This window comes from Pteropus medius, unplaced genomic scaffold, assembly GCF_902729225.1.
Source record: "Pteropus medius unplaced genomic scaffold, Ma_sr-lr_union100, whole genome shotgun sequence".
In the NCBI taxonomy this organism is placed as follows: Eukaryota; Metazoa; Chordata; class Mammalia; order Chiroptera; family Pteropodidae; genus Pteropus; species Pteropus medius.
The window spans coordinates 19,724,820-19,748,887 of record NW_024354502.1 but is presented as its reverse complement, the minus strand read 5'-3'; the positions used below and the strand labels follow the sequence as shown (position 1 = coordinate 19,748,887).

The 24,068-nt window shown below is 37.4% G+C and overlaps 2 protein-coding genes and 1 pseudogene across 10 annotated transcripts in view; 1 reads left to right on the top strand and 2 right to left on the bottom strand.

Annotated features, from left to right (window-relative positions):
• RRM2B (ribonucleotide reductase regulatory TP53 inducible subunit M2B) overlaps positions 1 to 5,041 on the bottom strand; it is a 31,015-nt gene extending 25,974 nt beyond the window's left edge. Inside the window, exon 1 of the mRNA XM_039853563.1 lies at positions 4,867 to 5,041. Coding sequence (XP_039709497.1) covers positions 4,867 to 4,914 — 48 coding nt within the window. The 5' untranslated portion in view covers positions 4,915 to 5,041. The remainder of the gene's footprint in view (positions 1 to 4,866) is intronic.
• LOC120595732 (uncharacterized) lies at positions 3,000 to 3,118 on the top strand (annotated as a pseudogene).
• An 8,711-nt stretch (positions 5,042 to 13,752) lies between the features above and the next one.
• The window catches only part of UBR5 (ubiquitin protein ligase E3 component n-recognin 5), a 136,364-nt gene continuing 126,048 nt past the window's right edge, over positions 13,753 to 24,068 (bottom strand). For 6 of the 9 annotated variants that reach the window (XM_039853684.1, XM_039853677.1, XM_039853679.1 and 3 more), the window contains 8 exons: positions 23,210 to 23,270; positions 21,195 to 21,370; positions 20,884 to 20,968; positions 19,949 to 20,104; positions 19,605 to 19,718; positions 18,065 to 18,209; positions 16,630 to 16,715; positions 13,753 to 14,554 (listed from right to left, as the gene is read on the bottom strand). In XM_039853684.1, the coding sequence (XP_039709618.1) occupies positions 14,342 to 14,554; positions 16,630 to 16,715; positions 18,065 to 18,209; positions 19,605 to 19,718; positions 19,949 to 20,104; positions 20,884 to 20,968; positions 21,195 to 21,370; positions 23,210 to 23,270 (1,036 nt within the window). In that variant the 3' untranslated portion in view covers positions 13,753 to 14,341. The remainder of the gene's footprint in view (positions 14,555 to 16,629; positions 16,716 to 18,064; positions 18,210 to 19,604; positions 19,719 to 19,948; positions 20,105 to 20,883; positions 20,969 to 21,194; positions 21,371 to 23,209; positions 23,271 to 24,068) is intronic. The other 3 variants (XM_039853680.1, XM_039853686.1, XM_039853681.1) reach the window with 2 other exon arrangements.

Below are 24,068 nucleotides of genomic sequence, written 5' to 3'. Positions count from 1 at the left end.
TGAGTTTTCAAAGCTTTCAATTAAGTTTCATTGAAATAACTTTCTTTTCATACTCATGTATTACTAGTTTACATAATAATTAATTAAGTTAAAATAATTACAGGTATAGTTGATATAAATAGGACTGGAAATAAAGACAACTGATCCTGGTACGGTATAACTCAACCAGTGGGAACAGAATTATGTGAGTGCATCAGAGAGCAGCCTAAATGCATTCTACAGCCTATGGGTTGATAAAGCCACAGAATTGGCTAGTTGTAAATTCATTAAGAGATCCTCTGAAAAATATGAAAGAAATTGCTAAGTTTGATATAAATCTTCATCTATCATCTACACTCCAACTCAAAACAACGGGTTCATTAAAATAGCCTCATAATTCCATTAATTTATTTTATAAATAATGCAATATACCCTTTAAAAACTTATACTAATAAAATAGACAAAAGTGGATTTTATCAGAGTCGCGTTTATGATTTTGTCTGGAAAACAGGCCCAGATGTTGAAGCCATGGGAGGCCCTTGAATTAAAATATTTATGAATTTTTCCACAGCTAATTTCCTATAGCCATTTGATACAGCTGTTTTGACACTTTCTCTTTTACCTGTGTCATAATTTTGATAAAATGAAACAAAACAAATTTAAAAAATTAACTTTCAGATTTTAAAATCTGTATTCCATCTCTAAGCCTGATCTGAGGTTAAGGTGCCTATTTTGCGTATTAAATGGATATTAATACATTGATTTTTTAAAAAGTTCGGAGCATCTCGCCTCTATCATGTAGACTATTAGAAGCCATTGAAAGTTTTTAAACAGGTAAAAAACATAATCAGATCTGTGTTTTAAGATCACTTTTGTAGAAATGTGGTTAGATTAGGAGAGAAATTGGAGGTGCAGAGAGCAATTATTGCCCTACCCATTTCTTGCCTGACATGGGATGTCAGCAGTAGAAACACAAAATAAAACTTTTTTAAGATGCACAGAAAGTGCTCGGCACCTGAGAATAACTGAATAAATCAGACAAAAACTCTTGCTTCTCTCATTAGATGTTTAACAAAAGCTTAATATGAATGAACTCTCCCCACCGCTGCAAGCCACAATAACAATAAAAAGTTCCAAACACAAAAGTCTTTAAAAAGTCAATTTGGTCAGTAAAAAAGATAATGGGTTCAATTTCAAGATATCCAGTAGATAGCTGAAAATATCACACTATGGCAGAAGAATGATCTCTACTCCCTCCCTAATGGAATAAAGATCCCATTAGCAGTCACCAAAGGGATGGATGTGATTTTCCAGGGAAAACATATAGATCAGCAGCACAGCTAAGGAAAAAGCCTTGACAAAGGGCAGATGGAAGAAGAGGAACCAGCTGGGATTAAAAATGACTGAAATGAGTGTCAAGTAAAGGCAGAAGTGATCTGATTTGGCTAAACCAAAGAGTCCACAGATGAGACAGGGGAGAATCCCTTAATTGAACCACACTCTGACTGTCAATCAGGCTAAGAGGTTAAAATTTTGTAGGCCAAAGATTTTCAAACATCTGGGGGGCTTGGAGGCTTGGAGGCTCACACTCTAATTCTCCCCACTGCTCCCCAACCCCTGGGTGCTGGCATTCAATGTGGGGTACAGTCTGAAAGTCATTCCTATGGATAGTCATGGAGAGTTTCTTAACAGGAATTGACATGGCATTAGGAAGATTAATCAGACGTCTGTGTGTAGGATGAATTAGAAAAGAAAAAAAACCTAGATTTTGGTAGCAACTACGTGTCAATTTCAGAGGTGGAAAAGACAACCTGAATTAAGATGTGGCGGTTAGCATGAAAAAGATGTTTAAATGGGTCTTTGCCAGTCTGAGGAACTAGGCAATTTTAGGTGGGAACTGAGAGACTCTTTGGGGAGTTCTTATTTCAAGGGAGTAATAACATGGAGGCTTGTTTAATGATGGATTAATTTGTCAGTGGTAAACAGGATTGGACAGTAGGTAAAATTGGAAGTAGAGAAACTTAATTTGGTGTAGCTGCAGAGGTGCGAAGTAACGAAAATCTGAAATAAAGTTTCCCATACGCAACATTCCACTGTCTCTTCCAGTATGGTGCCTCTAGTTTCTGCCTGCCTCAGTGTCTGGACGCCTGGGCCCAAGAGGTGCCTGGACATGCTAGGGCAGCCATCTAAGTCAAGATTCCCCAACTAGCATTCACCATGCCCTGATGTTTTGCTGGCCTTCTACAAGGTTTCTCCCTTCTATGCTAGTATAAAATACCTAAAAGAAAGAACTCTATCTCATCTAAAACCGGGACTTCATTTTTAACGTAGTCTGACCCCTTCTCTCCTTGCTGACGTTCCAGTTAAGGTATAACTCAGCGCCCACAGCCTCTGAGGAAGAAATCGATAATATCTGAAGTCTGCATTTTAGGACTGGTCATTTAAACTACAAAGGCTAACCGACATGTTTGCGTAAGCCTTTGTTTTGCAGGACTTATGCAGGGCCTTTTAATAATGGAAAAAACATCTTCTGGCCACCTTGAAACCTTTGACTACGTGTCAGACATCACAGGACCAAGAATCACATCTTTATATTTGAACTCCTTCCCACTTTTTGATGGCTTATATAACCTCATCAGAAAAAGCCTTCGGGGAGCATTTCTTTTTCCATTACGCTCCCTTGTGCACAAGTCTCCGTCTGTCTCTTTCTCTCTCTCCTTCACTCCCACCCTCACCACATGCACAAATTTATTCTGAGTTCAGTGTTCATTTCTGTAACACTGAGACTCAAGAACCTGGTTTTCCAAGTTTGGTAACGTTTCCATCCACCCCCCAACTCTACCATTTCCATTTGCCTTTACCTGTCTTCCAGTCCTCAGGTGAAGAACATTTGGATGCTGTCACAGTCATATACTCTTTGTAGGTATGGTATAATTTTTCATTTTTCTATTCCTACCAAATCTGGCAAAACAGATGGAATACTGGCCCACGACCCAGAACTTGATTTTAAACCTCACTCTGTCTACAGCCATGCTACCCTGAACAAGCCCGATCCCGTCTGATCTTGGAAGCTAAGCAAGGTCAGGCTTGGTTAGTACTTGGATGGGAGACCACCTAGAAAGACCAGGTGCTGTAGGTGTAAAGAATAAAAAAATAAGGGATTGTAAAATGACAAGGTCCTTGCAATCTGTGAGGCCTAAAAAATTAAATAAACAAACAAACAAACCTCACTCTGCTCCCGAGTTATGTGGTCCTGGGCATGTCATTTAATCTTTTCAGGCCTGAACTTTCTTACCTTTAAAATAGGGACTATCAATTAGATTAATCACAGTTAACTTTGAGAAAATAATCAACACTATGGGCTCTTTCTCAGGAGATTCACATTTACACATACAAAATCTACAAACTTCAAGAGACTCATCAACCCCCTCCAAGCCTATCTATAAACACTTTAAGGCAATGTTCTTAAAATATGTGTACAGGATGACCATGAAGTGCTTGTTGAAAATTCAGTCCCCATCCCAAAACATTTTGACTATGTATGGAGGACAGGCCCAGTAATTTACATTTTTTCACAAAGTACTCCTGGTGATTCTGATGCAGGTGGCCTATGATGCATGACATATTTAGAGACACAAGGTAATTAAGGCATCCTTGCACCTCAGGTTAAAAACTTAGAACAGATCCTTACTAAAATTCATTCTGGATCTAAACTTCTGCCTCTGTCTTTGTGGGTCTCTATCACTGAGACAGAGATAATAAATAAAAATTAACTTCCAGTCCTTAAGTCTGAATGACTGCTGGAACCATTAGCACAAAAGGATAAATCTGAGTTGTCCCATTCTAGTAGTGAAATTAGTACTAAATGTATTTGTTTCAAAGGGGAAGAACTTGAGGGATATTTACAATTTGTTGGTTACTAAATGTTTACAAAATCAAAATAAAATAAAATCCCAAATCTGGAATCCACAACTTTCTAAAGAAATGCAGGGCTAAGCGTAAGTCTCTGAGAGTTGAAACTCTTAAATCAGGTATCACACAGAGCAACCAGTTCGAGAGAAACACAATGGTTTAGAAGTATTTACAAAATAACAGGGTATGAAAATTATAGAACAACAATGTGAGCTACCCTACAACACTATAGTCTAATAAATCCCGGTTCATTTACTGTTATTACGTATTTTTATTAAAATAAAAGCAGAGAGGATAAACATGCTAACTTAGGTTTTATTAAGCACCCACAACTTCCGTAGTACTTTACATAAAGCATTTTACTTAATCTTCTGAGGGGAGTATCACTTCCATTGTGTAAATGAAGAAAGTGACACCACAAAGATTCAAAACTAGTTAAGTAGCCTGGTCTGAGCAAAACTGGCCCCTTGAACTGATTATTTTCATTATTATGATGATTTCCGGTCTTCTTTCTGCCTATCATCGCCACCTCATCCCCCTGTGTCGAGTTCCACGGGCGTCCTCAAATTCCTTTAAATATCCCAGAGATGGCATGCATTTCTCCAGCAGATCCACCAATCCTCGTTCTTTGCCTCAGTTTCCCCGGCCTGAACTCCAGAACAGGAAAGAATGGGAGGAGAGTAAAAGAGGGGGTGCGCCTCGCTCCGGCCTGAAGCCTCAAGCTGGCCTCGGGGCAAAGCAGTGGAGCGTAATCCCGGCTCCCTCCTCATCCCTCCCCGGGGACAGCGCCTCAGCGCTTGCAAAGACGAAACCAGGCTATGGCGAGGGCTCAAGGCCGGGCCTGCACCAGGTTTCTGACGGCAGTGGGTAAGATTTCCTATAGCGGTCCCGCACCTTGCAGGTCCCCGACGCAACCTACAATGCAGAGGTCAGGCATGACTGTGGGACCGGAGAGAAAGCGGCAGCAACGTTTACCTCATCCTGCTCCGGCCAGGCCGCTTCCGGCCTTTCCAGGTCGCCCATCGCTCAGACTCCGCCAGAGCTACGAGAGCTGAGGGAACCGAGGGCCGCAGGCCAGATCCAACTAGAACAGGACTCAGGTGGCCCGCAGAGCTGCTGAGTCCGCCCCGCCCCCGGCTGCAGAGACCTCTCCCTCTCCGGCCGGCCCCGCCCCGCTTCACTGCTCCGGCGCCGATCCCGCCTGCTGAGGGTCACGCCCCGCGCCTGCAGGCCCCGCCTCCTCGGCCTCAGGGCCCCGCCCCTCCGCCCCGCCCCCCGAGGGCGCGCCGGGAGCCCGCCCGGCCTTGCCTGCGGCCTGGGATGAGCCGCCCGCGGCGTTCGGCCCCGCCGGCGTCAGCGGCTCGGGCTTGCTCCCTTCGTACGGGATGTGCCGGCCAGGCCAGGTCATCTCTCCAGGTCGCGATTCCCCAGCAGCTCCCGCCGTGCCTCAGAAACACGGTATGTCGCGCTAACTCGGCCTGTCCCGAGACACTGCCAGGTGGCGCTAGGACTACGCACAGAAGGAGATAAAGGAGAAAGCTCCATCGGGCGAAGTGGTGGTAGGGAAAAGCCACGCTCTCGTTGACAGAGAAAAGCCGCACCATTTAACAAATTACTAAGGAGGAAAAGCTGCCTTGTTTTGAATTTAAGCGCCGGAAAGGAAGTGGTTGAGGGCAAAGGGTGCGGGTGCATGGGGTGGATGAGGTTTAGAAGTGAGGACAAGGGGAGAAGTAACTCAATTCTGGAAAATACTTTGAAAGCTCTGTGAAATGGTTTCAACAAACTAAGCTTTTTAGGCATATTTATTGAGCTCTTACAAAGTGTCAGGCGCCATCCTACGCACTTCATGTGAACTGTCATTTAAAGTTTATCAGGACATCTCTGTGGGGTAGCGATCGCAATGACCTTCTTGTTACAGATGAAGAAGCCCACGAAGGTTATCCAGCTAGAAAGTAGTCGACTGCACAGTCTCCCAGCTAAATGCTCTTATCAAGGCCAAAAGTTAAAGTGGAGAGGAAATCCTCCCCTGTAATGGCAGTAGGCAGTGGATACTGATGATCACAATAATTTGATTGAATTACTAATACCTGTCTCAGGGGAACTACCTAAAAATAACTACAACAGAAAGAAAAACAAATAGTTTAGCCTAACAAAAATGAGGTGAAAGATTTGTTTAAAAAGCTTAAAACTGAAATACTGAACCTTGAACAACATGCACCTGTTTTGTGGATGGCTCTGTAAAGTGTGGTAAATAAAACGGAAAATTCAGCTTTAAAAATGACCAAAAGCTCTTTCTAAAACCTGCCCTGAGTCGGGGGTGAGTTATCCTTTCTTAGGCAACTCCTAGGGGTCAAGTGTGGAGTAAAATTTTTTCATAATAAGTTAAATTCTATGAGGAAGCTGAGTCTTAAAGAAGTTAGATACTTTTTCCTAGGCTACATGGCAAACTAAGAACCAAGATTCCATCATTTAGTTAAAGTCATTGAACAATATGTCTACTATATGTCAGGTGTCATATTTGGCAAAGATATAAAAATGAATGAACTTAGTGAAAAAGAACGTGGAGCCATGTCATCATGAGCATGAATGCTAGCTCCCCTGTTTATTAGATGTGCTACCTTGGACAAGTTACTTAGCTGCTCTGAGACTATGTTTCTTCATCTGTAGGATAAAAATAACAATTGCTTCCTCTTAAGATTGTTGCGTAAATTTGATAATATATTACTTGTAAAGCACATATTGGAGTGGGAGATTACAACAGTAGCTTCCAAGTACAGTGCTATTCAGGCCACCCTAGAGGTCATGGAACAGAAAGGCTCAGATAAAACTGAGCCACTCGAATTTCGTGGTTTATTAAATTAATTTAAAACATCCATCAAGGAGAAAGAGATGGGGTAGCTAACACATTTAAGATAGAGCGTGGGGAGAGGAGGGAATAGAAGGACCACATTATCCAAATCTTAATGTTACTCAGTGTTCGTATAACCTGTCTTTGCTACATCAGCCTTCCTGACTGGTGGGGTAGTTATGAAGACTAGAGTTGAGGATGAGCACGTGGTGGAGCCAACATACATTTGTTCTTTTGGAGAGATACAGGCCTGGTCATAGCTGTCCCTTGTCATAAATTAGCCTGCTGAGCAACTGTGAGTTTAACCTGTTTTTCTTGGGAAGAGCACATGTGGGACCAGAATGGATGTCACCAATTGGTGGCTTATTTAGGAATAATATACTTGTCAGTCTGGTAGTGACATGATCCTTACCTTATAAATATTTAACATTTACTTGGTCCTTCCAGCCTTTTCTATCCGTGATACTCTCATTTGTTCCATTATTTTTATCTGTTCAACATGGATGTTTTCCATTCTATCTTTGACATGCCTCACAAGTAGTAACTTATTATTTATATTTAACCCATCTTATGACTATCCTTATGTCTTATAAGCTATCTGCTCCCATACTTAGTGTCTTTCCATTTTTATAGCAGAATTGAATAATATAAGAAATACATCTTGAGTAATATAAGAAATACACATTACAATGCTTATAACAGTGCCTTGTGCATAGCAGCCAGGCAGTATGTATTGGTTTCCTCAAGATGTTTAAAGCTAGTAGGGAGATCAAATGTAAAAAGTTAAATGTGTAACTGAAAGATCTTTGGGAATAAGAGGCTTCTACATTTTCACATAGCGTTTGAGACATATTATATTTTACAAAAGTAGCCGCAATAATATTTCTGGTCTCACATGCTGTTCCAGAACCTTGATACTCCTCCCGTCAAAAGGTGGAGTCTAATTCTCCTTCTGCTATAGTTTGAATGTTTGTGTCCTTCAAAATTCATAGGTTGAAAATGTAATACCCAAGGTGATATTAGGAGGTAGGGCCTTTGGGACATGATTAGCTCATGAGAATGGAGCATTCAGAATGGGATTAGTGGCCTTATGTTGGATTGTTTGTTTGTAATTGAATTGTATGAGTTCTTTATATATTTTGGACATTGACCCCTTGTCAGGTATATGATTTGCAATTCTCCCATTCAGTAGGTTGACTTTTCATTTTGCTGATGGGTTCCTTTGAAATCTTCAAATGGTCTTAAGACATAAGATGAATAAAATGGACATTGATGGGGTTAAAACAAAGATTTTAATACAGGACTACCTAAGGTTGGGCAGGCCAAAGAGACCCCTATTAGTCCCCCTACAATAAAGGGCCCCCAAAAGTCCACTCTTCCTCCCTTTAGAGAAATTTAAAAAGCTGGAAGGTAGCTGGAAGGTAGATGACTATGAGAAACGTGACCATCAATTGCCGGGTGCAGTGGTTAGGCATATTAATGAAGTTAAAGACTGAAAAAAGGGCCACAGGCCTTTGGCTCAACCCCTCACTGGGCATCCAAAGCCTTTTGTGTAAGAGTGGGTAAAATGGTCAAGCGGTGAAGAGTTTACAGGGCTCCTTGATATAGGTGGTCCCTTGAACCGTGGTACCAAAACCCACTGGTGAAACCCTGGCCTTTCTTACAATTAGATTGAAAGAATATAAAAATGTAATATTTGATAGGATTATGAAAGTTGAAATATTTAAGCAGGTATTATGTAAAGAAGTTGTATCTCCTTTACCTTGATGTATTATGAGAATGGATATTATGTTTGGCTGGGGAACACTTCCTATTCCTACATGCAGACCCAGGGAAAAGCACCCCGACTGAAACTCTAACTCTAGCACATAGTAGAGGGAAAGGAAAGACTGAAGAAACAGGCTGGCCACTCCAGTCTGCTAATTAATAGAGTTTATTAAGGGAAAATTACATGAGGCATGTCTTGGGTGGCTGCAAGACGAAATGGATCTCTGTACCCACTTGGCAGATGCCAAAGAATTATATAGGGTAAAAAGTGTGTGTGTGGGTGGGGGTGGGGATAGTCACAGGCAGTCGTACATAAATGCTACCAGGTAGAGGAAATCTCATGCTTTACCAGGCTCAGGACAGCAGCCTGTTCTAAGAACCAGCACACAGTGGGAGGCAGGGTAGGTAAGCAGTCGCTCTCTTCTGGCTCAGGTCCATCTTGCGGGTCTGGCAGCGGTCACGTCATGGAACAGTCTCTCCTTCACACTTCCCCTACCTAGTATTGTAAAACCAACATCTGTTGATGAAGCCCTAATGGAGGCTACAGTTATATAAGAGTTGTTGGAATTACAGTAAAAGTTAGTAGGAGAATTGATGCGTTTGAACAGGCTTTATATGAAAAGGTTGCATCTCTATTATTACCTGATCGTATTTTGGGGATGAATGTTTTCCCCCACCTAGTACTGTAAAACAGAAGGCATGTAAATCCACCCTTCAAGCAACGTTGGTCATGCTAAGTGGGAATCAGTAAGATTGTCTTACCCCACATGGAATGGAAGCTGGAGTGCTGGTACAAATTTGGGACACATTTTCTGTGTGGTAGCCCTATGTGGAGTGGGGATTATGGCAAGAGCCTGTGTTCACCTCAGATCGACAACTACTGGGACTGTGGAGAGAACTTCCATTTGAGGGGCAGTTACTACCTTGCTCTGTTATTTATTGAAGCTATTCCTGTGACTGAAGAGTGTAACATGATCTTGAAACTTAAAATACTCACGTCTTCGATGATATCCAAGAAACACTTTAATGCGGATGGCAGTGTCAGAAACATTCCATAATAAAATAGAAATGGTTTATACAGGATTGTGCTCCTTGAGGAATGCAAGGAGAAAATCATGTGCAGGGAGCCTCTTTTCCTCTAGGACTGACTCTGGAACTGCATGAGGAGCTGCTCAGACAGTCCCTATAAACAGATCTCAACTGACCAACAACGCACTGCTTGCTCTGTGGACAGCAATTCCATAATGAATGGACAACATATTGTTTGGAAAGCCACCACTCTGATCAAAGATGATAAAAACAGATCAATCAGCCTGGTGTGCTGAATTGCATGCTATTTCCCTAGCAGTGATGAAAGAATTGAATTGTGGTAAAAGCCCTTATGTTTGGGTTTTTAATGACTCATGGGCAGTGCCCAATGGCCTGGTCATATGGTCAGGCAGGAGGGCAGTGAAACCGAGCTTATTAAAGGGATGCCTATATGGAGCATGTAACCTTACCTTGTCTAAATAGAAGTGATAGGGACTTGCTAGGCTAGTATTGCTGTCTGCAATCTAGACAAGCACAGTGGCCGAACCTAACGTCCTTTCCAGAGGTGGAAAAGTTTGGGTATAATGGAGAGAAGGAAAAATAGTAGCTGTGGGTAAAAGAATGAATAAATGAGTTATGTTATTAGGGAAATCCAGTATTACATGAATGCCTTGAAAGAGACTCAGAGCAAGAGATAGTATAGTAGTCCCTTGGCTGGATTATACCAAATGCCTAGTGAAGCCATATATCACTGATCCCCTTCCTGTTTTGGGAACCTAACATCATCCAAGGATGTTTGCAGGAGCCTGCAAACCTGAGTGGCCTCACCCTGGGAGACATTTTCTTACGATATGATGATGGATTCTAGTAATGTGCCATTTTCTTTCAACCTTTGTTTGATTCCTTTGCTGTAACAGATTTGTGTTCAAAGACCAGGGGGTAGACTGCGATATGATTTATAATAAATATATATTTAGTCTTTCTTGTTTCTGACACAGACCTTCTAAAACCCTTGAAATTTCCTAAGTGATTAAAGTGATAAAGGTGTCTTTTGTTGTTGCGGTGACTTTTGGAGTGCACCAAAGGGTGGGGGCTGATTGTCAACGGACTCCAGCTGACAAGAGGGTTGGAACTTAAAGCCCATTCCCACTGCCCCATCTCCAGGGAGGGGAGAGGGGCTGGAGGCATAATCAGTCACCAATAGCCAATGATTTAATCAAGCCTATGTAATGAAGCCTCCATAAAAACCCAAGGACAGGATTTGGAGAGCTTCCAGGTCAGTGAACACGTGGAGTTGCAGGGGAGAGTGGTATGCTTGGAACAGGCATGGAAGATTCCTGCCCTTTCTGCATGCGTCACCCCATGCACATATCTTGTCTGGCGGTTCCTGAGTTACATCCTTTTATGAACTGGTGATCTAGCGTTTCTCTGAGTTCTGTGAGCCACTCTAGTAAATTAAACCCAAGGAGGGAGTCATGGAGACCTCTGATGTATAACTGGTCAGTCAGATATACAGGCAACAACCTGGGTTTGCAACTGGCCTCTGAAGTGGAAGGTGGTCTTGTGGCATTGAGTCTTTACTTGTGGAAGCTGGTATTATTTCCAGATAGTGTCAGAATCAAGTTGAATTGTAGGACACCCGGCTGATGCCAGAGCATTGCTTGGTAGTGTGGGGTAAAAACACAGCCTTCCTCCACCCAGATATTAGAATTGGGTGATCAGAACCTTTAAAGACCAACTCACTTATAATCATACCTGCTACACATAAAAAAATACTATAGCCTTGTATTTAGAAATGCAAGCTCCAGAATGCCTGGAGATGTGCCCCAATTCACTTATTAGCTGTGTAACCTTGAGCAAGTTGTTTAACCTGTATCTAGTTCCCAGAGAGGATGGTAATAGCCCCTACCTCATAGGATAAAATGAGATATAACACAAGTAAAGCATTCGACAAAGTGCCTGGCACATAAGTACTAACAAAAGTAGGTAATTAAGAGAAACTTCAGGTTGCAGTCCTAACAATCCAGTAGTATTTTTAAGAGAGGTAACATAACTTTCCTTCTACTTAATGTATCTTGACATGAATAAAGTCACATTTTAAGTACATTTCTACATTAACCAGGTGATGTAGAGATTTAATCTGTCCATGCCTGTTAATGTAAACATTAAAAATATTTCCAGTCACTATTCAGGCAGTTTATCGAAGGCACTTCCAACCAATCTTTTATTAGGAGGGAAAATATAATTCAGGACTAGGTGATTATCAGAAGTACTTTTTCATAGGTTATTAAGTAGGAAAGGTTTGGTTCTAGGGAGCTTACCAACAGGGTAGTTTATATTTGTAAATAAAAAGTAATACTCTTAAGGTAGTGTTTCAGATCACCTGGAATGCTGTTTAAGAGTAAAGATTTCTGTCCTCAAGATTTACTGGATCAGAATGTCATTGATGTTTGCATTAACAAGCTCCACAAGAGAATCATGCATACAGTTGCACGAGAATGGCAAGGGAAGATAGCTGTTTGACTTCAGACTTACAAATTGCTGACTACCTTTAAACACAGTATCTTAGGAGAAATATTTGTGGGCAAGTACCAAATAGTGAAACCATAACTCTTCAAAAACCCTCTTGAGCCTGCCTCAGTAGGCCATTAATTACACGAGTCTTGACACTCAGATGATTTAGGAAAAGAGTAAAAGCAGCAAAACTTTGAAAACCCTCAGTAAAGTTCATTCTTGGTCTTCTCTTACTAAATTTGTTTCCAATTCTATTGGATTTAATCACTAAACAAGACCAAAAGAGAACTTTATTTTATATGACTTTATTTTACATTTAGAACCATTTTATGCTTAAAAAAAAAAAAAAAAATTAAACACCTTGCTCTGCTTTTAATATTCCTAAAAGCATTTTAACCAAAATCTTGATTTAGGAAGACTTAAGAGGTTTTGCATTATTTTAAATATTTCATTCTCTCAGTAACTATTAAAAATAAGTTCACAATTAGGGTTTCAAATGTCCTAATCATTTGTTCTCATTTTATATTTTATCAATCCCATAATGTGCATACAGGTGATATATAAATTTTATCTTTCAGACACATCAATGATAATCAGCTCTTAATCTAATTACTATTTCATTTATTTAGAAATAGCATTTAGACATAATAAAAACCAATGTCTCACATTGTAAAATAACCTTTGGTTAATTTACACAAATCTAATACAGCATGTTGTGTAAGTTTTAAGTAATACAATGCGTTTCACTATCATTTGTTTTTAATATTATGTCAGCAGGGCTGAGAAGATCATGTGGTTCAGTCTTCTGAAGGAAGTTATATAATAAAAGTGTAGTGCCTTTGAACATGAAAAACATCCTGAAGGCCAGGAATCCTATGAAGAACTGAAAGGTAGGAGAGATTCCGGAGAGTTTCCTATTTTCAGTATGTAAAGCGACTAGTTTGTCACTTTATTGAAGATTTTGCGAAGAAAACAGTATTCCTTATTATGCAATTGAATAAAGCTGCTAAAACCACAAGAATTTAGATATTGGTCCTAGGCTACATAATTAATGGGCCATCAAAAAAGAACCTGTCACTTAGTTAACTTCCTATGCCAAGTAAGGGTCCCACTTCACTTCCCCCATTTGTAAAAAGAAAAGGTGGCCTGGCCAGTGCCATTCAGGATTCTCTGCTAACTGTAAAATGTGGACTGATTTTCTTCTGTTTCTCAAAGTCCATATATATAAACTTTTAGTTCTTTAAATCAAAAAATTTTTATGCACATAACCATGTCGGTGTATTGCCCTTAGTTTAAAATGTACAACTACATAAATAAAAACTATTGTTTCTTCAATATTACTTGACATTTCTTCTGTAATTTCTTTATTTAAAAAAGTAAATGTAACAAGGTACTTAAAAAAGGCTAGATACAAAAGTAGTTAAGCTGCTCACGAACATTAAAATTTTCCAAAATGTATCTTCAATAATCATGATCTTATAAAACATTTTACAGTTATCAGAAAGTGCCCAGGCTGAGTTTACATAACTGAAATACCTTAGTACAAATGTCTAGTTTAGAACTGAAGTGCAGTAACCTCCTGACTGACTGCTTATTGAAATAGGGATACAAAGAAAAAAAAGTTGATTGTGATAAACTATTGTGCATTGGCCCCATCATATGTACAAAAGTGCCCTCACTCAAATGAACAATCACATGCAGAATATTAGTGATATCATTTAATATCCTAGAGCTCAATGTAGCCAAAATAAACCGGAATAAAAGTGGTTTTTGTAGGTGATTTCATCTCTAAGATCTGAATGTCCAGAACTTTTTACAAGTTCCATATACATGATACACAATTGCAGCCAACCACAAATTAAACACCATAAAAAAGTTAAAATGAAAACACAGAACATACTTAATTTTTTATTTTGAAATTCCCTATTCCCTCTATACAAGAACCTTTGCTGAAACACTTTCCACAAAGGCAGCAGTGAATTTTCAGAACATTTTACATTTTTTTCCCCTCAGCAAAAAGATAAATCACAGTGTAAATTATGTTGTTCTGCTGTCATCTTTGGCTGGGGTTAGACCCAGAAGTTGTTGACTAGCAAACCACTATAGTCAAATGTTGCTAGTGCTCCTCAGGCCTTTATGCTACAAACTCAGCAAGGAATGTTTGCATTTAATCTCTTTAAGGTACCTCCAGGGGGTGTGACAGCATTAACTTCCATAAACTTTTATAGACAAATGGAAAAAATCTACAAAATTAGCTAGTAATATTACACAGCAATACACACTTTTTATATTCTACACAAAACCAAAATTCTTGGTCTTAATGGCAAGTAACAATTTCTGTTTAAGAATCTGTTTAGAGGAATAGAGTGGGACATAAAGTCGAGAAATGCAAGTGTTTGCAGTGGGAAGATGTTGGTCATCTGGTGGTCTTATTGTGATTGAGGGCATGGGCTGAAATCCTTCTTCGCTGGCTGGTAATGAGGGGCTTGAGGTCCAAAAGTAAACCTAAACAGGAAAATAATAATTACAATTTGGGCTTTTAACAGATTAACATTCAACCGTCTATTCATCCACAGAGCCCCAATCTTGTATAAATCCTACAAAAGGGTATTATTGTGAACCGGGTTTAAATTTATTCCTTGTGAAAAGAAAAGGTTCAGGGTCAGAAAACAATGTCAGATATGTAGAAAAGTAACTATGTTTCACAGCCTCAATTTCTTATCTGTAACATGAGACTGTCGAACCAATTTCTCTAAGGCCTTTCCAATGGCTAAAATCCATGGATTATCTCTTAGGGGAAATAATGTACACTAACTCCAAAAAAAGGTCCAAAATTCACACAGGTTATCAAAAAAATTATTTTGCATTTTATCTACTAGTAAAATAACCCACTATTTTCAGCGTTACATTTGATACAGAATAATTTTATAACAGTAATTAAGTGTTGGGGAACATCAACTATACATTAAAATCCATGCAATAAGCTATAAACGTTTTTACTATGCATCTATTTTGTGTACATAAATAAGGTAAATATTAACTTGCACTTTTTACTTAAATATAATAACCAAAGATATGCTTTCCCATATCTTTGTATGTATTTTTTATTAATACATACCATTGCTCATTAACCCACACATATATACATAAATACCATTCTTTAGTGATAGTAGGACAGTGCCTACCTCTTAAGGTAAAACTTCTTAAATCTAATGCATTTTATAGTACACAACTAAACAGAAAAATATACCCTAACAAACTAATTTGCTATTTCTTAAAGCATAGTTTTATGAGAAATCCAATTAACCCTAGAAACCCTATAATTTGCTGGACTAATAATTCAAGGGAGAATGGTTTGGGAAACCCTGTTATATCCTTAAGCCCTTCCCCTCATATCAGAATAAAACCAACAATATTTGAAAGATGACCTTCCCACAAGAGGGAAAGAGAAGAGGAGAAGGAAAAGACACCTTGATATACTGCTTAAGCCCTAAGCACAGATTTTAGAAATGAGTTTGAAGAGTGAAGCTCACAAATTAAAGTGAAAACAGAAATTGCAGTTAAGATTTAACTCTGACTACACAGAGGATATACTGGTTTAAAAACAGCAGAAAATTAAAACTAGGGAATAGATAAAAATAGATACTTAGAATTCATACCAGATAGCCAATCATTTCTATTTCTGTTTTTGGTAGGTATTATACACAGATACGGTGCTTGTCTTAGGGAAACAAGGTACCCAAATCCAAAGACTGACTATAGGTGATACAACCCTAACAAGCTCTTCAGATGCTCATGAAAGCAGTAGGGACAGATAAGGTATTAGCAATGGCAGGAACTTAGGATCTGCAAGATTGGGAAAGTCAAATTATATGGAATTATATGGAACCAATTATACAGAATCTACATATGGAACAACCTAAGTGGTAATTACCAGGATGGCAAAGTCAAGATGACAGCTAGGGCTGCTGAACAACCTGAAATATTAGTGGAGAAATACTGGAAGACTTTTTGGAGGGGGCAGTATGCCCATGTAAAAGTTAAGGAGTACTAAACACACTATAGGACTCTCCCCTCCTCAAAATAAGTTACTGCCTGAATTGAAGGTAAATGGGAAACTGCAAGTTTTGTGCTTTCTGCACAAGTAATCATTTTCTCCTCTCAAATAAAATCGGGGGATATGTCTAGAAATGGGATCATTTTTCTACATTCCGTGAGTAGTATAGTTTAGCTTACTGAGAACAAAGGCTGGTCCGATGGGGTAAATGTCAAAGGGAACCATGATTAATATGAGTATAAAGGATCTCTGGGGTTTTCTGGGTAAGAAATGTCTCTCAAATTTCTATAAGAAAGTCTACTGGATTAATGAATAGGCTGATTTGGTTATAGATATACTTGAGGTTGGACACAGACTTTACTGACTTTATGGCAGACTTTTCACTTTGATCAAGGTTTATATTTTCTATTTGTGCTTCTAAGTTAATATATAATGTTAAAATCATAGGTTTAATAATGCATATCACAATTAAACTACTCTATTCCTAGAACAGATAGCAATCTACAAATTCTGTGGAACTTACAAGATCCTGTCGTTCTGTCATGCTCATTTTCTCTACTATTGACCAGAACCAACGCTTGAACTGTAAGAGCTTCTCAGCATTTTCTCCTAAGAATAAAGAATATAAATTCAATATACTGTATCAGTTGTTATATTTTTAGAATATTGATTATAAATATATATATATATATATATGATTAGAATGTTATTTAGGATGGGGAGGGTCTAATTCCTAATACAGGAAATTAGGACATTTGCATAATGTAAAACCTCTATAGTTTGTTAGTTAATCCTGACTCAAGATGACCAAGAAAAACAAACCACCAGTCTCAAATTAATAATCACATGACCTTAATCCCATCTCTAAGTCACGACTCTTCTCATGATCTTAAGCAAGTGCTTCTCAAATTTTAATGAGTTTATAAATCACTTGGGGATCTTTTTAAGATGCAGGTTTTCATTCACTAGGTCTGAGGGAACAGAGGGGAAAGGAACCAGAAATTCTGCATTTCTGAAAAGCTCCAAATGATATTGGTGATCTAAGAATCATATTCAGAGTATCTGTAGGTATATTCTTTCCCCTTCTAGGTTTTTCATTTGTAAATGAGACAAATTCTTAGAAGTACTGAAAACTATAGTAAAATATAGCACAAAAATTATTATATAATGACCTATATGTTGCCAAGCATGAAGGAAAAACAAGAAAATTTATCCAAATTTAACTACTATAATTTGGCTGAAGCTGTTTGCAAAATATTAAAAATAAAGGGGAAAAAAGTGGTACCTTTAATGTATGCAATAATCTTGGACTATAGGTATAATCCTCTCATAATGAATTTCTTGGAGCTTCCAGTGTTTTATTGTATAGTCGCAGCTAAAAAGTCTAATCCCACACTACAATACTTTGAAAAGAAAGAGTTGCAGCAAATCAAACACTGAAGATAAATATTATTCTGGGAGGATTATCACTGCATCTCTCTTTATCCTTTCTAGATTCTCTGTGTGTTTGTGTGCTGTTATGTCTTTGTTAAAGTGTGCTTCGGGTCCAGCTCTACAAAGATAACATCATACAGTCAAATTCTTTAAGTAGAGAGTTTAAGAGACATGAATCAGGAAAGTTCAATGGAATTATCACATGGATTATTTTTTCTTAATAAGTATATAAAAATTCTTTCACCCAATTGCTCACCACAAAGAATTTTACTTGTATGCATACCAAACCATATATTCTTTGAAATCTGGAAATATTAAGCAATAAAAAATTTTAAAAAAAGACTAATGCTAAGCCATCATCATTCAATATCTTTAATAAAAAATGATGTAAAAAAAACTTAAAGATCTGAGTAATATAGCATTTCCCAAGCCCTGTAAATATATCAAAAACTAGAAACTCAGAAAATTTTGGCTGACCAACTACACAGCTTATTCCTTAAATAAACATTTCAAAAATTTCATACCTGATTCATCATTGAAAGAGGTGAAACTGATCAGCATTTGCACATTAACTTCACCACAGCCATTTACCAAAAGCCTAAAATCTTCTGCTGTTAAATCTTCTAATGAATTTTTTGGAAGCACATCCAGTAGACCCTTCCTCATTGCCTAGAGAATTTCAAAAATTACCCTTTATTATTACTATCAGTTCTTTAATTTCCATGTTATTTTTATTGTTGGTAAAGCCCAATATTTAATTTTAGCAGCCTCTAAGAATACTAGGTCTCATTTTAAGCCAGAGAGAAAAACATTAAGTTCTATTTTGAATTTATTTGTAGATCCAAAAGAGAGGCAAAGGGAGAAAAAAAGGCAACATCAACAGGCTACACTTCAAAAGTAAAGTAGTTTTATTACATACTAGTCATTAACTGAAATAATTTTTAAAATTGTGTTAATAACAGGCCAGTAAGAATAAGTAAGAATAGCTTTAATTTGTCAAACGTGTTATCCCGTCAACATACTAGGAAAAGTATAATAATGACGAAAAGAAACCTCCGACAAACCCCAAATCTAGAAGCTTACTGAGAAATTACCACAGCTAGATGTGGTGCAGTCATGATTTGAACCGTGACAGTATGACTCCAGAGCCTGCACAATTATTTCCAGCACAGGGATTAGGAACATTCGACACTACCGGTCCTAAATCTATATAAACAAACATTTTATCCTAGAAGGCGAAAGAGTTAAGGTGGCAATGCTCATGTTGCGCTTTAGAAGGGCCTAATTGGCCCTTGGCTAGTGACTAGGAAGTTAGTTTTTGTAATGGTCCCTCTATATTACTGACTGATAATGGCGTTTTGAAGGTCCAGGGCAATAAACCGTGCTGTACCAGCTTGCCAAGACCATTTTTGCAAACAATGTGATTTAGAATAAACATGTGTTTTCCTCTGCGAGTTTGATTTTCAGTAATCATGGCTGGTTGTACAGGCAGAAAATGCTTATGAGACTGGCCTCCAATTAAAAACCCTGGGCTGACTCTTAAGTAGGCTTCCCTAAGCACAAACACTGCACATGTGTTGCTGTAATCCACTGAAGAAAGTGTGTTCTTTGTGACAACCCCTGTCCCCAGAGAGCGAGCTTTGGAAACCAGCACCTGGATGCCTCCAGACTCTGCCCTTGCTGAGAGTCCTTTTGCTCTAATAAACCAAGACTATGAGTACAACTGCCTCTGAGTCTTAGGAGTCCATCTAATGGGGTCAGCAAAAGTATGGGTAGTCACAGGACCCCAAAATGGCAGTCATTTCAGTCCATAAGCATTTTTTCCAAACTTTTGCCCACCAAATTAATTTTCTGATGATTACATGGTTTTTCCCAAGTAGTTTTACCCAAAAGAAAAATGAATAATACATATGGATTCAGGTATAATTTATATTATAAATAAATTCACTTGGTTTTCAAATTTTTGACTTTTTATAGGCATACTGAATATACTGTGAGCTAGTTTACCACAAGGAATACAGACAGCCTCATCAGATCAAGTAACACTTTCTAGAAAACACTTACATGTAACGGCTGTTCTGCAACTACCAACATTCTGTGTTCTGCATATTTCCGCACATACTCATACACATTCTGAGGAGTCACTGGTATATTTACACCATTAGGGATAAGTTCAACCTGTGAAAAAGTTAGCAGTGCCATTTAAAAGCAATTTTGTCAAGCAGTAATAAGTTAACAGTCCTAATATTTTTAAATATAAAGATAATTCTATATCTGACCAGTATCTCTTCTGTTAATCTCCTACTGTCTGTTTTTTTTTTTTCTGTTTCTGGTCTGTCCCTGTTTCTCTCAGTCTCTATCTATCTAAATTGTTTCCATAGTAAGATAAAACTATGTAATTCTTTTACCTGTCCTCCACCTTCTTCTTTACACAGGTCAATTGCAAATGCCAAATCCATTGCTGAGAAAACAGCATCAGCATCTGAACTCTGAGAAGCAAGGATAAGTTGCCGCAAACTCTCATACATCACAGGGTCAAAAAAGGCAAAATCATGCCAATTGACCTAAGAAAGTAATCATATGAAAATTATAAAAGAAACATCTTTACTGAATCCATTAAATTAAAATCTATGATAAGAATAAAGATGTAAAGAAAAATTTGACACTAAATATATAACTGATTGAAAGAGGTAAAACTTAATAAATCATTGGTTCTGGTAATACATTTAATTTTTAAAGTGTAAAAAGTATACTTTTTGAAAAAATTTAAAGCCATTAGTGTAATTTTTAAAAGTTCCAGTATAATTTATTTGAAAAATCCAGCACTAATTATTAAATAATGATTCTGCTGAGCAACTGGTTTTAAATGTCCAATCATCATAAAATATAGATTATTAATTCCAGATGACAAATCTGATGCTCAGAGGAATTCAATAACTTGCCGAAGATCATGTCATTGGGTTAAACTTGAGTCTATTTGATTCCACGATCTTTTCTATAAACCTTTTTAAAAGCTCGATATATCAACATTTCTCTGTTGCTGAGCTTTAATTCCAGTTCTTCTTTGCATAAGAACATTTTAGTAGGAACACTTTTAAGAATTTAATAGGGTCAGAGTTGTAAAAAAAATAAAAATAAAGAAATATGATATTGTTCTATTAACAGAAAACAATAATCAGTGGGTTTGATTAAAGAAAATGCTTGAAAATGATTTACAACGGCTATGATGCTTTAAAACTTAATATTTAAGTTAATGCCATAAACAATATACCAGTATATAATTATTTTATAAAAGAAAAACTTTGCAATTGTAAAAGCAGTTAGGTTCATTAAAATCACTTACTTTTCTACCAAGCAACACTTTAATCACATGTCTATTCAATGTGATAGGACATAGTTCATTCTGTAACAGACACAGTCCAAGAATCCTAAAAAAACCCCACAGAAATAATATTTAAATTCAAAAATAATTCTAGAACATGTATAACCCCTCATATAAAAACACAATATACATACAGTATATTTTGAGAAATTTTCTATAGCTTCATTTTTAGTCAGTAGTAATTAGTATATACACATTGTAAAAACAAATATTATTTTACAAAGTCTCATAAACTCAAAAAAAAGTTAAATACAAGATTAGAGTTATTTTACCTGCCAATGTTTCTGAAACAATTCAACCTTGCTTCTGTGTTTTTGCCAGGCCTTGGAGTATAAAATCCTCTTTTTCCAGGTTGGTAAAACAAAGGGGCATTGTCATCACCATCATCTGTATCATCTAGATCCATATCTACTACACTTCGACTAGAGCCATGACGCTTTCGGTTTTCCTTAATAAACAGTGTCAGATTAATTTTAAAAACAAAACATTTCAACTAAAATCACTCAAAGTGAAGTAAGGTAACATTCATATTTAAATAAATATGTATAGAGTAATAAACTTTTAAATTCATTTTTCTAGAACTGATATTTCAAAGCTTGTGCATATTTTAAGTCTAACTTCTCTGTTTATTTAAATAAAATCACTTAATGAAACTAGTAGCTTCTTTCACCTTAATTCTTTAAAGATATTTTCAATTGATATAGATAGAATTCTGGCTTGATAATTCTTAAAGCACTTCTGGCCTTCACAGTTTTTGATGAGAAATCCAGTCTTGTCTTTTAAATCACTGTTTCTTGTAAGGCACTGTTCTTCTTTGGCTGCTTCATTTTATAGCAGTTTGATTATAATGTGTTTGGACATAGTTTTCTTTCCTGTTAAGGATTCACTGACATAAATCTATAAGTCTATGTCTTGCATCAAATTTAGGAAGTTTCAGCAATTATTTCTTCAAATAGTTTTCTTATAGCAAGCTGTTTCTCCTCTTCTTCTGGGTATTCCAATGACATGAATATGTGTGATCTTTTGAGATAGTCCCAACAAGTTCCTAAAACTGTTCTTTTGTTTGAAAGCTGCTCTCTCTGTATTTCAGAATGGATAATTTCTAGCTCCCTTTAAATGACTCTTTCCTGTCACCTTCATTCTTCTATTGACCTATCCAGTGATTTTTTTTCCTTTCAGACATTATACTTTTAATTCTAAAACTTCCCTTTCATTCTATTATAAAGTTTCCATTTTTCTACTTAGAACCTCTATCTTGCCATTCCTTAGTGTTTACTTTTACCTCTTAGAACATGACACAAAGTCTTTGATAAATCCTACAAGTGGGTCATCTCGAAGTTAGCATCTATTGGTTCTTCGTATGTTGAGTAATTTTGGAATTTATCCTGACACTTTGAATATTAAGTTGTAAAACCTGAGTCTTGTTAAAATGATATGGAGAACGTTGATGTGTTTTGGCTTTAGAAGGCGATCACCTTGGCTAGGTTCAGATTGGAAGTGTCACCTTCCATGTAGTGGTTCCCATACTAATTAAGTTGTCAAAGCCCTGTATTATATTGTTTAGAGTCTGCCTTGCATATTCACCATTTGGGGTAGTCTGGGACTTGGACGGTGGTCTATACTATAGTTCTCAAAGCCTTTGCTCTGCCTTCCAGCTAAAATGGAATAACAGTGATCAGTTTTACACTCCTCCTTCAAACAATGCCATACAAGTTGTTTTTCAAGTTTTGATTTCCCTCTCCAATCTGTATACTACTGTTTATCTTTTGGGATCCTCAGCAGTTCCATTTTGTATTTTGTCCAGTTTTCAGTTATAAGCGGTGAAAGGGATAAAACAATATTGGATTTGTTCCAACTTGGCTGACACTGAAGTTCTGAAGTAGCTTAAGAATGAAATACATCACATACTAAAAGCCTTCCTTACTGCTATACCATATATCACATTTTTTTCTGTATCTTTGGCACTCACCGCCTCTTTGAGGAATAAGCTCTAGGATTCCATACTCCTCTCTCCTTCTCTGCTATGAATTCATGACACCTCTAAATTAAAGCTTAATTCAGGCTGAGCTCAAATGGAGGTAGCCAGTGAGTAGGGCTATAATGAGCCTTAACTAAACCAATCTTATTACTTGATTCTGTACACGACAACTTTATAACTATCTTTGCTTTTTCTCTACTGTAGTCAAGCATTTTACTCATAAAGACACATTTTTCAGAAATATGGCTTTCTTCCTCTTCTGTAAATTCCAAGTGCTTATTGTCACCACATGTACAAAATATCCCTTACCTGTACCTTTTCTGAGGAGTCTAATAATCCAAGATCTAGGATACTATCAGCTCCATTTTCCCTAAAAACAAACAAAAAGCCTTTCACATTCCAAGTAACTGTAATTTATAGAATTCAGTATAGAGAAACCATATGAATTTAAATTTATAAGAATTTATAAACACATTTAAGTTTTGAAATAAATATCCAGGACACTTACTAGTCTTAAGGCAGTTCTAGGAGCAGAAAAGTTAATAATACACAAGAAAAACATCAGATGCTACATGTATGATTAAAGATAATGAGCTAGAGGCTAAGACAAAATAAATGCAATCTTCATAGGGATGCTGAAACTTAAGCTCAGGGGGAGCACTGTAAGGAACAAGAAAATGTTCAGAGAGCAATCGCAATACAAATCAAATTCTTTAGTGTATTATTCTAGAATACTAACAAATTCACTGTTCACTCCGTAAGCCAGGTGAAAGCACTCAATATATTATTTGCATTCCACAGAAAACACTACTAAATTAGCAAACTTTACATATATTTACAAAAACCTTTTTATCAAAAATGTACATTCCTCTAAACTTCTCTATAATGGGCTGAGCTATATCAGCGTGCTCACACCTCCAGAGACACAGAAAAGGAATAAAGGAACAGTATATAAAGTAGAGAAGATAAACAGTAGTTAATAAAGAAAATAACTTCTAGCAGTAGTCTTTGGCTTGAAGCATTCAAAGACTCTGAAACAGTGAAGTAGCTGTTCAGTTTCAGTGCTTAGACTATATCTAATAAGTTCCTTATTCAGAGTCAAGAGTAGGAAGAAAAAAAGAAATTTTCATCTAAAATAATTAATAGTTCAGAGCCTCAAACTAGGTAT